This window comes from Tinamus guttatus, unplaced genomic scaffold (assembly GCF_059628265.1).
Source record: "Tinamus guttatus ecotype Peru unplaced genomic scaffold, ASM5962826v1 Tinamus_guttatus_pri_ptg000652l, whole genome shotgun sequence".
NCBI lineage: Eukaryota > Metazoa > Chordata > Aves > Tinamiformes > Tinamidae > Tinamus > Tinamus guttatus.
This window is the reverse complement of record NW_028289186.1, coordinates 1,780,657-1,797,570: the sequence shown is the minus strand read 5'-3', so window position 1 is coordinate 1,797,570 and position 16,914 is coordinate 1,780,657. Positions and strand designations below refer to the sequence as shown.

The 16,914-nt window shown below is 55.5% G+C and overlaps 1 protein-coding gene across 1 annotated transcript; it reads left to right on the top strand.

Annotated features, from left to right (window-relative positions):
• Positions 1–63: 63 nt before the first annotated feature.
• On the top strand, positions 64–12,489 carry KLHL17 (kelch like family member 17). Its single transcript, XM_088536181.1, has 12 exons — positions 64–129; positions 5,235–5,484; positions 5,871–5,992; positions 6,469–6,690; positions 7,590–7,706; positions 8,040–8,253; positions 8,348–8,492; positions 9,058–9,225; positions 9,585–9,673; positions 10,528–10,601; positions 11,512–11,693; positions 12,183–12,489. Exons 2-12 carry the CDS (start codon positions 5,274–5,276, stop codon positions 12,409–12,411), a joined length of 1,773 nt encoding a protein of 590 aa, XP_088392307.1. The 5' UTR covers positions 64–129; positions 5,235–5,273; the 3' UTR covers positions 12,412–12,489.
• The last annotated feature ends 4,425 nt before the right edge of the window (positions 12,490–16,914 follow it).

Sequence of the window (16,914 nt, the reverse complement as noted above, 5' to 3'; positions counted from 1 at the left end):
GAGGGGGCGGGCGGCAGCCGCGCGCCCGCCCCCATCGCGGCACCGAGCGGGGCGGAGCGGCACCGAGCGGGGGGTTATTCCGGGTGAGGGAGGAACCGCCGCAGCCCCCGCTCGCAGCATCGCCGAGCCGTGAGTAGCCGCGGCGCCGGGAGCCGCTCCGCCGCTTCCCGTTATCCCGCGCATCCTTCCCTAGGGATGAGCGGCGGGATGCGGAGCCGCTCGGAAGCGGCTCTGCTGGGGGGGAGGTTCTGCGTTTCCGCATCCCAACCGGCTCGCCTGGGATTCCCGGCGCCCTCTGCCAAGTCATGGAGCCCGTTAGCGGAGGGAAACGCAGCCCCTTGGAGCTCGTCGGGATGCCGGGATGGAGCGCGGCCCTATGGACGCTCCCCGGCCTCACAGAGCTGTGTCTCGCTCCAGCCTCCATGGAGCCTAATGGGCTCTGTGGTATCATCTGCCGTGAGGGAGTTGAAGGGCACCGGGAGAAAGGTCCTCCGGGCTTCCCTGCTCCTGCAGGGGCTTCCACAGGGATCCTTAGGGCAACCGCACATCCCACGCAGTGTCCTCGGCCACTGCAGGTGTCCTGGCCCTTCAGGATGCCCATCAGGGCATGTGACATCGCCAGAGACCCCCTGGAGGGCGCAGGCCCTTTTATTTTTATTATTCTTCCCCTGTACTGCAGTAGCCGCCAGGCCCCGCCGCCTCATTTCGCGTTTCACCTTTCTCTTCAGAAGCCGAGCGATCCGTCATGCGGAGCCTTGTCGTGTCCGGCGCTCCCTTCTTGGGGTCAGGGCATTGCTGAGTGGCAACGACCCGTTCTGTGCTGGTCACTGCCACCTATTGCACAGCAGGCAAGTAAAATGCATCATCCCTCTTTGAGCGGCTGCTGACACAGGGGTTTGCAGCTCCTGGACAAATCCAGGAGCCGGGAATATCGAGCTTTTCCGATACAGGCTGCCTCCAAGTGATTTGAGCATTCTAGTCTTTTCTGTGTTTACACGTCTGAAAAATGGCTTGAGGATGGAGATGTCTGTCATAGAGGGGCTAGAGGGAGATCGGGGCTACCACAGTGATGGATAGAGCAGCTGGAACTGCCAACTATAACTCCTGAATGTCTGCAGAGGAGATTTGATGCCCGTCTGTCAAGGCTTGACACTGCCTGGGCCACCAAGGCAGTATTTTGATTCTGGTGTCTGTTGGGTGACGCTGGAGAATTCAGATGTGGCCCATGTCCCCTGTCCCTGGCAGTGGGAAAGGGTTTTGGCATGTTGAGCTGGAGAAACTGCCCTCCTGTCTTGGTGCAGCTGGAGATCTGAGCGTTTTGTGGTGCAAAACACCCAAGGCGGAAGCTGAATTGAAGGGATGCGTTAGGAAGAGCTGCTGCCTTCCATCTCCTGGGACACAGGGATGTCCTGATGCAGCCATCGAGGTTCTGCCTCGTGCTCCATCCTCTGGAGCACGAGCTGGGCTAACAGAGCAACTTCAGGCTGACTTTCCAACAAGACTGCCCAGGAGAAAGGGGAAAGCTTTAGCGAGAGAAGACCTCCGGCCTTCTGCACCCCAGGACATATTGATTGCAACTCACTGAGGTGCCGAAAAACCCTGCCCGGGTGGACGTGCTGGATGCTCCTCCTCGCCCGAAGCCGGTGCTGTCGCTGTGCTATGGAGCTGGCAGTTGTGTGCAGTTTTCCCCTGGCCTCCCCACCCCCTCGCCAAGGCTCCACGTCCTCCCTGGCAGCTTGTCACTTCTCTGCAGATGTCTAGACGGGAGGATTCGGTGCGTGTCAGTTATGCCTAATTCATTAAAAGGAAAAAAAAAATAGCAAAGAAAAACCTAATGTGAGCTGGGGTTTCTCAGCCCTGCAGACTCAGCTCTGTGCTGGTGCCCTGTGCTGCTCTGAGGCTGGCTGAGAGGGGATTAATCTGGCTGCTTGGCAGGCATGGCACAAGCTGTGCCCTCCTGTCTGCAGCGTGGGGCTTGCGGGAGCAGAAGGCAGATCCATGGGCAGCAGGTGCTGCAGCTGATCCCTTAATGGGGACTCTGCAGGTCCTTGGGGTAAAAAGGAGAAGGGAGGAGCATGGAGGGAAGCATCTGAGGTTCGCATGCACGCTCAGAATAACCAGTGGTCCCTGCAGCTCTCCAGGGCTGTGTGCTCTTGGTGCACTCGTGTCTTCTACCATATTCATCAGGAGCAGAGGGCTGCTAGGTGTCCAAGCCTTCACCCTTGGCTGCCTGAAGCTGCCAACTTCCTGCTCGTCCTGTCCCTGCTGACACCTCTGAAGGCAGAGCTGGTGCCAGGAATTCCGGCTCCTTTTCCCCCCGGCCACATTAAAGTCGTATTTGAGTCAATACTTGCTCTCCTTGCCTCTCTGTAGGTGAATCTGACTGCATCTGCAGGTTCAAGCAGCCCGTTCCCTTGCTTTTGCTGTGTGGCCTGGCATCTAGCTGTGAGCAGCAGAAGAAATCCAAGGCTTCTTGCAGCACAGGATGTATTTTGGAGGATGTGAAGCTGGCTGTGCAGCCAGCAAGGGGATGGGGTTTGCCATCTCCCACTAGATCCCTTTGCTTCCTCTCGTTTCCCTCAGCACAGCGAGAGGCACACAACAAATTTAAGGAATGACTGTACGCCCTACTTGGAGTAGGGAATGTCACCTTCTCCATGGCAGGGATTGTCCCCCAACATCTGGCCAGCTGCACAGGATGTGTCACTGTGCTCTCCTAACCTAGCAGGCACAAAATCTCCATGTCAACAAAAAGCCATTTTCTGAGGTCTTCCTGGAGAAAGGGCAAGCTCTGAACCTTTCCCCGGAGGACCCTCTGTTCCTTGTTCGTTACTCAGAGCATTTCCTTTCACTCTCAGCAAAATATGTTTTTTTTAATGCAGCGAGAACAGGCCTCCCTTTGGGCAGGGATCATTTGCATTAATTAACAGAGCTGTTATGCATGGCCATGCTCGGTCGTAGAGGAGCCCAACAAATGCCTTCTTTTTTTTTTTTTTTTTTCTTTTTTTGCCATAACCTAGGAGTTATAATAAATCAGCCGCTGCATCCACGATAGCTGATGCGCAGCACGTGCACTCACAGTGCTGCAGGCTCCACAAAACCAGGCTTGTGTTTCCTGGAGCTTTGGACACTGCTTTACTGTCTGCCGTGGTCCAGGCGCTTCTGCCCGTTAATTATCTCTTAGCAGGGTTCACAGACCTTCGTTTGCTGGGAAGGAGGGTTCGGAAGTGCTCCGAGGTGCCCTCGGCACCCACCGGGCTGCAGGGCTGGGATGGCAGCAAGGAGGGTGCCATTGGGATGCTCATGGCTTGTGTTTCTCTGCTTGGATGCGTTGCGAAGAAAACTAATGTCATCCCAGCCTCTCCCTGTGTTTGTTCCAGCCCAAAATTGTGCAGTGACTCAGTGGCAGGGCTGGGAAGAGAGCCCGGGACTCCAGCCCCTCTTTGGGAATGTGCTGAATCGCTGTAGCGGATGCAGCAGCATCGCAGTAACCTTGAGCCTCCTGTGCCCTCTGTGTCTCTCCACTCACTGCTGAGGCCGCTCTGTTCCATGGTATCCAGCACGGCGAGATCAATCCCGTTGTCTCCTACTTATCTTGTCCTGCATCGCCCCAGTTACAGCCTGCTGAGCCCGGAGCTCCATCCCTTGCTCAGGAGGGCGGCGGGAGCGCTCTGAATTCGAGCTCCGCATGACTAAAATGCTGATGGGGACAAGTATGCCCAGTAGCATATTAAAAAGGTAAAAGAGCTCCACGAGGCCAGGAAAACCCTCGGGCTTGCAGCTAGGGATGGGGATGAAGGAGGGCAAGCAGAGCCCGTTCTCAGGCACTGAACCAGGCCTGGGAATTGAGCTCTCAAGCCCAGGTAGAGATGCTAATAGTTATAAACAACCTCCATGCAGGCACCTCTCACATAACGCTGTCTGCAGATGTTAATTAATGTAATTAACATGTCTAGGGTGCCCTAGGAATGCTGCAGCTTTCTGACAAGCTGAGGGAGAAGATCAGCCACCTCGTGGCATCTTCCTCCTTTGGAGGGCACAGCGATTTCCCACTTTTCTTGCTGGAAAACCTCGGCAGCCTTCGCTCCTGTTAGGTACCGTGAGCCTTCCCCGCTGAGGAATCTCGCATGACTCGTGACGATGCAAACAGGAGAGGGCATTGCAGGCCTCTCTCCCGCTCGGGAAAGCTGTTTATTCATCTTTCTCCCTCCCCCTGACTCCCCTAGGTGCTACAAGTGCTATTTAAAAATGAATAGATGTCTGCAATCACACTGGGCTCCTATTTATAGGCTGAGCCCGGCTGGCACCGTGTAGGTGTTGAGGAACACGGGGATTCTCCCACCGCAGGGATGCGGGGGCCTCGAGTGCCTCACGCGGCCTCGGTTTTATTTTTTTCTTTTTTTCTTTTATTTTTTCTTTCTTTATTTTATTTTCTTTAAGCTGCCTCTTTTTCCTGCTCCCTCCCCTTCCTCCTCCTGCTGCTGGCTCATTTTCTCCTCACTCCCCCACTTTCCTCTGGGTGCTGCTGCCAGCCAGGGTGCCAAATGCCCCAAAACACAGCGAGCAGCTGAGACACATGTGGCATGGAAAGAGAAAGCATCTTTGCACCTTGTTTAGGCAATTGTGTTTTTTCTTTTATTTTTTTTCCTGCAAGTTGGTCTGTTTTATGCTCCTGTCCCCATCCCTGGACTCTCGGTGTGGAAGGGTTTTGTGGCTGTGTGTTTCTGTGTTTCTTTCTGCCCATTAATGTTCAGAAAGAGGCCTGAAAGGTCCAGTGGCGTGGACAGTGAAGTGCCAGGTCTGCAGAGATCCCCACTGGGGCTGTCCAGCCCTGCTAGGGTTGCCTGACCTATGTGGGTGCAGAGAAGGTGACAAGTGTATTACAGATCCTCCGGTATCTTCTTGGAGCTGGAAGAGAACAGCCAACCCTTGAAAAAAACACTCTTGCCTCTTTGAGGATAGGATTCCCTGGTTATTTTTTTGCTGATTTTTTTGGGTTGTCATATTTGCTGGCCTGAGTGGTTTCTTTAGGCTGCGTTTGATCCCTGTGGTGATACCACTAAGATGCCCAACGTTAGCACGACTTGGAGAAGGTGCAAGCCCAAGGGGAGACGGGTGAGCTCGAGGGGAGACCCTCACACGTCTCCCCTTGGGGTTGAGCTCTTTCCCCACGTCTCCCCTTGGAGCTCAGCTCTTTCCTACCTACTTAACGCTCTGTTTTCCCCCCGTATCAGTGACGCAGAGAGGGCAGAGCCCCCCGCCTGCCCAGGGCCATGGAAGGTGGCGTGCAGCTCCTCAACCGCGACGGCCACAGCGTGTCCCACAACTCCAAGAGGCACTACCACGACGCCTTCGTGTGCATGAACCGCATGCGGCAGCGCGGGCTGCTCTGCGACATCGTGCTCCACGTGGGGCCCAAGGAGATCAAGGCCCACAAGGTGGTGCTGGCCTCGTGCAGCCCCTACTTCCACGCCATGTTCACAAGCAAGTAGCGTCCTCTCTTCCCCATCACCGGGGTATTCCCGCTCTTAAACCCTCTCTTCCCTGCAAACTTTCCCCCTCCCCCCGTTCCTGCCGCCCTTCCCTATGGAATATCGTGCCTGTCTGCGGAAGTGTGGAAACGTTCCGCGCGTGCGGCCCTTCCATGAAGCCCTTTGCTCGTGACCCCCTGCACAGGTATCTCGATGTCCGTCCTGCCGACACGGAGCCCGTTCCCTAGAGCTCCCTGCCGCTGCTCCTTGCTGTGGGACACCTTCCTCGGCCGGGCCCTGGAGGAGGATGTGGCCTGTCCCATGCACAGCTGAGGCTTCCTGCGGGTGAGCGCTCCTGCTGCGGGGCTTCCTTCATGTCTTGTATCTGTGTTGTCCCAGATGAGATGAGTGAGAGCCGCCAGACCCATGTGACGCTGCACGATATTGACCCACAGGCTTTGGAGCAGCTGGTGCAATACGCTTACACAGCCGAGATTGTGGTGGGCGAGGGGAATGTGCAGGTAGGAGCCCTCCCAAATCTCTCTTCTCCACAAAGCCATCCTGTACAAGGCACACAAGTCCCCTGGGGGCTCCCTCTGCGTTGGACTTCGAGCTGGCACTCTATAATGACACGTGTATTCTGCAGCGGGCAGGGAGTTTATCTGCTTCCCCAATTCCTGGGACATGGCTCCTGCAAAAGCTGTGGTTGGGAACAGCTGCTCCAAGCACTCTGTGATGGCCAAGTCTGGTCCTGGGCATCTGCAGTTCTTCTGCTGTTTTCTTGGCCTTATGTGGGGGGATATGGATGTCTCTCCTAGCTCTTAAGCTTAGTCCTGTCGGAAGCGAAGAGTGTTTTGTCCTTTATGTGCTTGTTTGCATGAAGGTGCACCATGAGCCTGTTCCGCTGTTGACTTGCAGGGGGATCAAGCTGGAAGTGTTTTGGGGGTGTCCTTTTGCTCTGGAAATTCCCCTTTTCCCTGTCCTTTTCCGCTACCAGACGCTCCTTCCCGCTGCCAGCCTGCTGCAGCTCAACGGGGTGCGGGACGCCTGCTGCAAGTTCCTCCTCAGCCAGCTCGACCCGTCCAACTGCCTGGGCATCCGCGGCTTCGCCGACACGCACTCCTGCAGCGACCTCCTCAAGTCCGCGCACAAGTACGTCCTCCAGCACTTCGTGGAGGTGTCCAAGACGGAGGAGTTCATGCTGCTGCCTCTCAAACAGGTGAGGCAGCTGGTGGGGACGGAAAGGCAGGTCTTGGCACGGCTTTTCGTGCTCTGTCCTGGAAGGAGCAGGCGAGAGCCCCGGGAATCCGCATTGAGAGTGCAGAGCTTGGCAGGAAGACTACCCAGGTGCTGTCGCTTCGTTCCCTCTGTTGGATGGGGAGAAAATATGGGGAAAAATGCTGTCAGCAGAGAGCTTAATCTCCTGTGTAATAGGGATGGGAGTGTAGCAGGGAGAATTACTGCCTGCCGCATGAGCATCCTGCCCTCTCCCTAGGATCACTGGCTAAGGAGCAAGTGCCAGGGAGCTGGCAGGCTCACCTGTGTTCTGCAGGCATGTTCTGGGCATGGAGCTGTGATGTTTAATTCAAAGCTCAGCTAATGTTTCCTACTGCTTTTTGGTGCCGGAGTGGCCCCTGGCTCGGTGCTGCCTGCAGGGAGATGCACAGTGGGTGCTCTGCTACTCTTCATCACCGAGTGCTCCCTTACTTAGGTGCAGGGACTTCCCCTCCTCCTTTCTGGGACAGCTTCGTGTGTGACAGAGGGAGACGGGCACTCGTCCCCACCTGCTCCACCGCTGCCCTCCTCGCCAGGTGAAGTCAGTGTGGTGGAAACAGCCAAGGCCGCTGGCTCCATCCCACGAAATACTGAAGTGAGATGCTAGTGCGTCATCCCAGGCGTCCGCCTGATCTCGCTGATGTTTATTGGAAGTGTCAGCGATGCAGCAGCTCCTGACAGAGAGGCAGGAACCACAAGCGAGCACCCAGGGCAGAGCTGTCCCCTCAGCCAGCAGCTCCCTACCTCTGCCAGCGCTGTTGGGTTCCTCGGGCGCGTGTGCGAATGTGCCCTTTGCTCCCAAGCTGTTCCAGGTGACTTTGCCCTCTCCATCTCCCTCTGCAGGTGCTGGACCTCATTTCCAGTGACAGCCTCAACGTGCCGTCGGAGGAGGAGGTGTATCGGGCTGTGCTCAGCTGGGTCAAGCACGACGTGGACAGCAGAAGGCAGCATGTCCCCAGGGTGAGCCTGCTGGGGAAGGTGGCCTCGTTCCACCCCACCAGCTCGCACTGTCTGCTCTGGGAGGATACAGGGCCGGAGGAAGGGACAGCTGGTCCCTGCCATGTCACATCTAGTCCCCGTGGGTGGTGACACTGCCAGGCTGAGGGCTCCTGGCTGTGCAGAGATCCTAAGGCCGAATTGCTGCTGGATGTGCTGGGGTGCCCTTTGCCATCCCTGCCGAGCAGGCAGGATGACATCTTCATGCGGCCCAGCCTCAGCAGGGTCCCCAGGGCTTGTGGGGGGCCACCAAACCCTGCCAGCCCCGCTGACGGGGCACGGCCGCTCTGCCCTCAGCTCATGAAGTGCGTGCGACTCCCCTTGCTGAGCCGCGACTTCCTCATGAGCAACGTGGACACGGAGCTGCTGGTGCGGCACCACTCGGAGTGCAAGGACCTGCTCATCGAAGCCCTCAAGTACCACCTCATGCCAGAGCAGCGAGGAGTCCTCAGCAACAGCCGGACGAGGCCGCGGCGCTGCGAGGGAGCCAGCACCGTGCTCTTTGCTGTGGGTAAGGCCCTGCTCTCCCCGCTCGCTCCCTGCGCGCGCGCCGCTTCCCGGGGCCACTGGCCTGTCCTGTGCTCTGTTTGCCGTCCCCTGTGCAGGTGGGGGGAGCCTATTCGCCATCCACGGGGACTGTGAGGCTTATGACACGCGGACGGACCGGTGGCACATGGTGGCCTCCATGTCAACTCGCAGGGCCAGAGTGGGCGTTGCTGCCATTGGGAACAAGCTGTATGCCGTGGGCGGGTAAGGAGGGAGCTGGGCGCAGGTGGCCTTGGAGCAAAGCTGGGGGTGAGCGTGGCAAAAGGCCGCTCTGGTAGCAGACAGGGACAACAGAATCACCCTTATGGAGAGACCAGACGTCCCTGAGCTCCTAAAGCAGAAGGAGCAGCAGCTGGTCCCTGCCCCAGCTGCTCAGCGCAATGCGATGGGTTGGTGGCTCTGGTGGGGGCTGCATCCTAGACACCCTCTACTTCCCCATTTGCCCCAGTTTTTTTTGCAGGCTGTTAAGAGCCTGCTGATGCCCAGCCCACCTCTGATGCAGTGTGCAGGGCCCTCTGAGACCTGCTTTCTTTGCAGGCCAGCAGGAAAGCTCACCTAAGGGCTCTGCGTGGGCTGCGTGTGCCTCGGGGCACCTAGCCTAGAAGGGACTGGGCTCAGGGGACAGTGGTATTGACCCAAGCCAGGCTGTGCCCACCTGGCCCTTGGCCCTTTCTTAGGCGCTGAGACCAGCTCACAGCCTCACAGCAATCCAAACTCGTCAGCTTTTACAGGTTTTCCTTTTTTTTTTTTTTTTTTTTTCCCTCTGTAGATATGATGGAACATCGGACTTGGCCACAGTGGAGTCCTACGACCCTGTCACCAACTCCTGGCAGCCCGAGGTCTCCATGGGCACCAGGAGGAGCTGCCTGGGCGTAGCAGCACTTCACGGGCTCCTCTATGCAGCTGGCGGGTACGACGGAGCCTCGTGTCTGAACAGGTAGGGGATGGCCTTGCTACACGTTCCCCTACTGCTCTTAAATTCACTTTACTGGGTGCCTGGGGGGTCCATGAGACCCGCTGCTGGCTGAGGGACCAACCCCAGGACAGACTTATCGCAATCTGGTTCTCTGTTTTCCCCATCCTAGGCAGGATCGCAGTGTCTTTAGCCTAGGCAAAGGGGAAAATAATATTTTGCAGCCATCTGTCACAATAAAACACGGCACTCGCTTGTTCCTTCCTGATTTCCCTGTCTGAAGCAGCTTCCTTTGGAGCTGCCCATGAGGACCTGCATCAAAAGCTTTGGCTTGTGCTTTGTTAATGTCACGCTGTGTTTCCCTCTGTCCCTTCCTGCTGCAGTGCAGAGCGATATGACCCTCTCACGGGCACTTGGACGTCCATCGCTGCCATGAGCACCAGGAGACGATACGTCCGTGTGGCCACACTAGGTGGGTGATGGCACGAGGGACCTGACTGACTTCTGTGCTGACCATCTCTTGCATTTCTAATGGTGCCTTTGGATGTTTTTCTGTTCTAGTTCTTGCCCCTTTCTCATCAGATACCCCAGCTTAGGTCCAGGTAGCCCAACCATCCCTCTGCCATGTCCTGACCTATTCTCTGCCCTTGCCTTCCTCCTAGAATTCCCTAACTGTTAATTTCATCATGTTCTGGAAGCAATTCCCCAAGGGATCCAATGCCCTCTTCCCCACTTTTTCCTCAGCTGCTCTGTGCTCCTTTCTACATTGGAGCAAGAGTGCTGGCTGGGGATAATGCCCCATCCCTGAAAGGGAAGAGAAAACCTTGTTACCCCTCTGTTGTGAAATGGGTAAACTAAGTAGTTGTGCAGAGTCAAAACTGCCTGCATACCACAACATTAAGTGCAATGCTGGGATGTCTCCTGACCCTGCCAGCTGAATTCTGGCTTGAGGAGGATACGGTGTGAGAACTGGCCACCTCATTGTCCAGTGCAGATGTGGGTTGATGTAAGTACCTCTCCCCACCTGGAACTGGACCTCTGTGGGGTGCCAGAGCAGGACACTGCTTCCCCCATCCCATGCCTGGGGACACTGTGTGGTGCTTCCCCCTGCCCTGCTCTGATTTCAGCTCAGTGCTGATGCAGAGGCCCCTTCTCCTTCATCACCAGCTCAGCCTCTCTACCTGCCATGTCCCTTGTCACCTTCCCTTGCTTCTCCTGCACCGTAGTTGAGCCAGTACCACGTGGGAGCCATGCAGGAGCTGGGGGAGGCTGTGCGGGCTTGGGAGCTGTGCTTGGTGCATAACTGTGATGTGATTGCCTTTGCAGATGGCAACCTCTATGCTGTTGGGGGCTACGACAGCTCATCCCACTTAGCCACGGTAGAAAAGTACGAGCCCCAGGTAAATGCAAAATAAAAGTGTGCCAACTAACCCTTCTTCCTTGTCCCCATCTGGTGGGTGCCTGAACGGGTCTTGTAGAAAGCAGAGAGCCACACCAGGGTGCTGCAGAGATCAAAGAGAATCTCTTAAAGGTTTTCCATGAGCTCTAAAGTCACAGCCATGACTCGCAGAGATCTGCAATAGCTCCAGCTCTGCTGCAGGACCAGGCTGGAGGTCTCCATGCAGGAGTTCTGCAAGCTGCAGCAGTGCTTTCCTGAGCCTGTCGGCAGAGGTCTCTTCTGGAGCAGCAGTTCTTCCCGTGGGAGTTTTCTTTTTCACCTGCAAACTCTGATTTTGGTTTAGTTGAAAGCGATTTTGGAACCACAGAAATGAGGGGGTCCCAGAATTCTACGTTCTGTGGCCCCAAAGGCATTTCTGGAAGTGGGAAGAAAAATTTGTCCTGTGGGAATTTGTGACTGGCAAGACTTGGTGTGCACACCTGTGCTTAAGCAGCAGAATCCTCCTCTCTCTGTCATTTATGACATTGTGATCTCTCACATTTTGTATTTTTGGGGGGATAAGAGAAGGCTTGCAACTTCCAGAGGCAGGATGCTGTTGCCTGACTGCAGCCGAGCTGGAAAGCCAAGTTGTATTCGTGGCTGAGAAGCCAGATGTGCTGCAAGCCATTTAGCTGATACCCTAATCTGCGCTAGCAATTAGATGCTTCTGCTAATAGCAGCACTTGTCTAAGGTTGCTCCTGCCTTGCCTAATGCCCCTGATCCTTTGTATGGAGAAAAGGAACTGCGATCTCAATAAAAACCTTTTTGGGGAGGACTGCTGTGCCAGGAGCTGCTAGATCAGGCTTGTCCTCACAGGACTCGCTTGGCAGGGTCCTGCTCTTGCTCACAAAGTGACCGTGCTCCTTCCCAGGTCAACACCTGGACACCCATCGCCAACATGCTCAGCCGCCGGAGCAGCGCGGGGGTGGCCGTGCTGGAGGGGATGCTCTACGTGGCCGGTGGCAACGATGGCACCAGCTGCCTTAACTCCGTCGAGCGCTACAACCCCAAAAGCAACACGTGGGAGAGCGTGGCGCCCATGAATATCCGCAGGTAAGAGACTCCATCCCAACCCTCCGGAGCTGCTGTGGAGCCTGAGCCTCTGCAGTGCCCGGAGAAGCACTGGCACATGTGCTAGGGCACGTTGGGGACGTTCTGTCTACAGAGGGATTTGTCCTCAGCACTCACTGTGGCTGTAAGGGACCGGGCAGGATAACCGGCTGAGGCTAAGGAGATGTGTCTTGGCTGAGGGCGAATGTGTGCTTGGAAGTCCAAGGATTTGAGGCTCCTAGGGCTCGTTGTTTAGGAGTGATGCTCCTCTGGTGGAAAGGGGGGTCAGATGAGGAGACCTGACGCTGTTTTGAGCTCTGCCGCTGCCTTTTGCTCTCTGAGCCTGGGCAGTTGGGTTTCACTGGGCATTTCTGAGACCGGGCATGTCCTTCTGAGGGGTGTCAGACTCCGGCCAGTCCATGTGGGGCCCTGAGCTGCGCCCAACCCTGCGTTTGGCCTCACGTCCCTGCGCTCTCTGCGCGGTCCTTGCAGGAGCACCCACGACCTGGTGGCCATGGACGGGTGGCTGTACGCGGTGGGCGGCAACGACGGCAGCTCCAGCCTCAACTCCATCGAGAAGTACAACCCCCGCACCAACAAGTGGGTCGCGGCCTCGTGCATGTTCACGCGCCGCAGCAGCGTCGGCGTGGCCGTGCTGGAACTGCTCAACTTCCCCCCTCCGTCTTCGCCCACCCTGTCGGTGTCCTCGACGAGTCTTTGACAAACAACCAGCTCCCGCGTTACCTCCCGGGGACAGGGGCGCCCGGCCGGGCGCCTCGCGGGGCAGCCGGTCGCTCTAGGAGGGAAACGGCGGCACCGGCCGCTGCCTCCGTCCCGGCCCTGGTGCCCGCGGTGGCCGGAAAGGCGCTTCCCAAACCCGGGCCCTTCTCCCAGGCTCTCGGGATGCCCTCGGCTCATGGGACTCATCTCACCGCTCGCCCAAAAGGCCTGTGTTTTCGCTGGGGAGGGGACAACCTTGCCATTGCTGCTGCTTGGATTCCCGTCGCGCGGCCGGCGCCACGCGGACGAGCACAGGAGGTTGCTCCGGGGCGGCCCGTGGATGCCATCCCTGTCCTCAACAGGGCTGGGAATGCACAGGAGTTCCTCCGAACGTCACTGTAGCCAAACTCGTCACCGAGTCTCTCGCGCACTGTTAAAGACTCTGAGAGCCCCGCGCGGTTCTCAATGGTGTCTAATCGATGCCTTAAAATAAACGAGCAAAAGAAGCCCCGCTAGGGGATGAGGCCTGGAGGAGGCAAGGGATGGAGATAAAGCAGGATGCAACGTCCTCCGTTTCCGTAGCTGGCTGATCCCGTCTCATCCGCGCCGGTTGGGATGGGGTGAAGGACCTTGCTCACGTCCCCACCGTTGCTCTCCGAGGTCGGCGGCTCCGCTCCCTGGGTTCTGCTTCCCAGTTTGCCTGGGAACAGGTCGGCCACTTGGCTGCTTCCCTGTCTGCATCGCAGGTTCGGGAATTATGGAAAGGTCTTGGTTCTTAAAGAACAGTCCAGCCTTGAAAATGAGGGGGTTCCTGGCATTATTTGCTTTCCACATTTCATTTTATTTGAATGCAATTTTTTAAAAATTTATTGACTTAACAGCCATTTATTTTTTACGCTCCCATGATGTCCCCTATGTCATCTGCACTTAAGGCAGCCAAAGGTACAATTATTTTTTTAATTGTTGGTGAGACAATGGCTGTGTTCTCTATGGATGTGTGGGTGTGTGTGCATATGTGAGGTACTAAATGTACAGTGAAAAGAGCATAGAAGGGACCATTTGCAATTAGCAACTTCCTGGCAATTAAGCATCCACTTTAATTAACTAAACTAAACTATTAACTAAATAAATTAGAGTTGTAATCACAAGTGCTAGACCCACCTGAGCCATGGAACCTTGTGGGTGGTGGCTTTGGATGTGTTTTTAATGCCTGTGCTATAGATGTGTGTATGAGCCTTGAACCAAGAGATACTGTCAGGTGTTCTCCACATTTTAGAGGAATGAGTCCACAGCGTTAAAATTCGGCATTGGAAATATGGGATTAGCTGAAGACCTTTTTCTAATTTATTCTTTTGTCCTTTTTCCCCTACTCCTTCCCCTTTCTTACTTACAGTGCTAAGATTTCCCTTGCAACAGTTTTTGTTGACCTAAATTTTTGAAAGTGGATAGAGTTTTTTTTCCTCTTTGTTTGGGAGGAAGGAGGGAGGCAAAAGGAGAGTTGAAGGAGAGATGCCCATCTTCGGAGCTTGTTTTTCTACAATCTCTCTCCTGGACAGATGCCCATCTTGCTTTCTAATCCCACGTGCCGTGCCTCGAGTTGGACACCTGAGATTTCCAGCTGCTTTTGCAGAATCCAGGCCGCTTTTCCCAGTCCCTCTCCAAACACACAGGCTGAAGCCTGCGGTGATCTCTATTTATTTATTTATTTGCTGGCTTCCAGAGCAGATTCTAAACCTGCTTTTAGTCCCCATCTCCTCGGGGAGCCCTTGACCCCGCGGCAGCGCGGCCGCGCTCCCGTTGCTGCGCGTTGCAGGGGACACCCCGTGGATGTCCAGCCTGTGCTCCGGCGAGTTGCCCCTTGGTTCGAGGCAGCTGTGACGACCCTGACGTGTCCTCTTGGTTCTCTTGGGTGCCTGCTCGCGTGCGTGAGAGACGTCCGCCCTTTCCTTCCCAGGATTTCGGTGTTCTGCTGCATCCCAATGGAGCAGTAAGTCCCAGTGCTCCTGGCTCTTGGGTCCTCGTTGCAGGAGGATCACCCTGAGTCATGGGCAGCGACTGGTCCTGGTTGCTGGGATGTGTCCTGATGTGCTGAGACCTCCATGGAAAACAAGGAGAGGGGATAAGGACAGCAGGGAGCAGCCAGAGGCCGAAGGCAGCACCGTGCAATAAGGAGGGGACAATGCAGAGGCCAGGAGGGAACCCCTAGAGAGGTGGCAGGAGCAGAGGACAAGAGCAGTGGCACTAGTTGCAATTTTAGACAACTTTAGAGCTGGTTCTGCCTCTTGGGGAAGCAGATCAGCAGCTTTGTGGTTACCCCAGGTTGAGTCCTGAGCAATATCCACCACCGAGCCTGGGGAGGAGAGACCCTCTGGGGGCTCCCATATCCCAACTATGCAGGTGCTTTCTGCTTTCCTGTGATGGGGAACAAAAAAAAAAAAAAGGGAAAGAAAAGGGGAAATGGATCCCCAGCAGCTTGTGGGGGTCCAGAGCACCCCAAACCACACTGTGTGGACACAAGGTGTCAGCATCTGCCCTGGGAGGACATCCCGGGGCTGGAATCGCTTCTGGTGCTGCAAACCCCTTGCCCAGGGGTGTGCGTCCGTGTGTGTCTGTGTGTGTGTCGTACCCTGTCCCAGGAGGGAGCAGAACTGTCAACTGTCTGTGGTTTCTCGGCCGGGCTGAATTAGTGGCGTCTTGCCCCAAATTTCCCCCGTGCAGTTTTCCGTGTCCCCAAGCGGGTGGTGGCTCCGGGCTGCGCGTTGTCACATCCCACCCACTGCCCTGTCCTGGGGGAGGTTCTCTTGGCCTTGCTGCTAGGCAGACCCGGTCTTCTCCATGTCAAACTGTCGGCGTTTTGGTTTCTCTGTAAGTTATTTATGTAAAACTCCGTTTCTCTGAAGTTTTTGCACTACGTGGGGTTGGGGAGGGGTACAAGCAATACAAGCCAACGTGTACAATAAAGATGTTTTCTTGAATCCCGCATCCCGCCCTGCGCGTCCTTCCTTTCTCGTGGCTGTGCTTCCCCATGGAGCCTCCAAGCTGAGGATGTGCGTGGGGGTCTCCCCTCTTCTCCCTGGTGTAAAACAGGGTGTTTTATGCCCAGGGAGGCTGCTGGGCTGTCACCTGGGGAAGGGACGAGCAAGACAAGGATGGCGCCGAGCCCATTTCACCATCATTTCCTCAAGATTAAAAAAAAAGGCTGCCCTTTGCTGTCATTTTTGGTCTCTCTCGGGCGGCCCTGGGACATTCTTTGCTCTTGGAGCGGTGCTTCGCAGGCCTGCACAGGCAGAGCACAGCTTGGGGAGTTATCCAGCTCTAGAAACGATGGTGTTTTGGATAGGGCTTCTCCCGAGGGGAATGTCCTGCTGCTTTCCTCAGCTCTGACGGGTTAATGAATCATACGAGCCAGGAAGGGGATGGGGATGCAGAGGCTGTTTGCAGAAGTCAAGCAATGCACAATTTTTATGGCATGTCTGTTATCAGCCACCCTCTCGGGTAAGTGTTGCCTAACCCTACGTTAGCTCTTTGGGGCTATTTTGATATTTTTACTGCTATCTTGGTTATTGCACTGCGATTTTTTATTATGCAGCCATTTTTGTTGCTGCCTCTATTGCTGCTTCATCTCCAAGACATGGTAAATAAAAACAGAGTTTAAGGCCAGAGGGAACCAACAGGATCAAGTCCAATATGTCCATAAGACTTCACGTAAGAACCTCCTGGTAGGTTCAAACCTTCTAGCAAAATGGCCTTTCCTGGTTTTAAAAGTCCCCAGCAGAAGAAGCCGTCACAATCCTCAGGGACAGCTGCTTTTGAGTCTCCCTGGCCAGTCACTCTGCAAGAGATTGTGGATCTGACTGTAAGATACTGTGTAGCTTTTGTTTTGCTTTTTAAAACCCTTTTTTGAAAATGCGCCTTTATCTTTGGTGGTCTTGCACTTCTTCAGTGTGTTGCTTTCTTCATCAAATATCCACAATTCCTAATTTTCTCTCTATTTATTTCCTGCTTGCTTTCCCTTTTTTACTTGTTATATTTTAGGTGGCTTGTTACAGTTCCCCTCTAACAACTCAGGCTAATTCCTTCACTAAAATAAATTATCTAAACTACAGCCTTGTGAACAGCTCAGAGAATGCTTATGCCATAACTATGGAAATGATTTTCTGATGTTATTTTTTTTCTAATATATATATTTTTTTCCAGCTGAGGTGCATGGCAATTGTGGAAAAAAAAATTGCTGCCAATGCAGTTATTGCAGGGTCCTGCTTGCGGTTAGCAAACGTTACAGCGATGCTGTGGTCCCTACGCAGCGCTGGGCGCTCCGTGCCCTGCTCCCTGCTCCAGGGGCGGAGGCAGCGGCCAGGGAAGCCGGCCCGAAAACCGGGTTATTCCCAGCCCACACCCGCCGGAGTCACTGGAGGCGGAAGCGGGAGCGTCCGCATGACACACGCGCCAGCTCCGCCGGCTGCTCCGCGCGCTCCCGCTCGCCGGCCGGCCCCGGAGCGCCGCG

Excerpts from the sequence above, each read along its gene's own strand:
- KLHL17 (XM_088536181.1), top strand. The coding sequence starts at position 5,274 with ATGGAAGGTGGCGTGCAGCTCCTCAACCGCGACGGCCACAGCGTGTCC. Across the intron at positions 6,691-7,589 it reads TGCTGCTGCCTCTCAAACAG|GTGCTGGACCTCATTTCCAG; the intron begins GTGAGGCAGCTG and ends CTCCCTCTGCAG. Across the intron at positions 11,694-12,182 it reads GCGCCCATGAATATCCGCAG|GAGCACCCACGACCTGGTGG; the intron begins GTAAGAGACTCC and ends CGGTCCTTGCAG.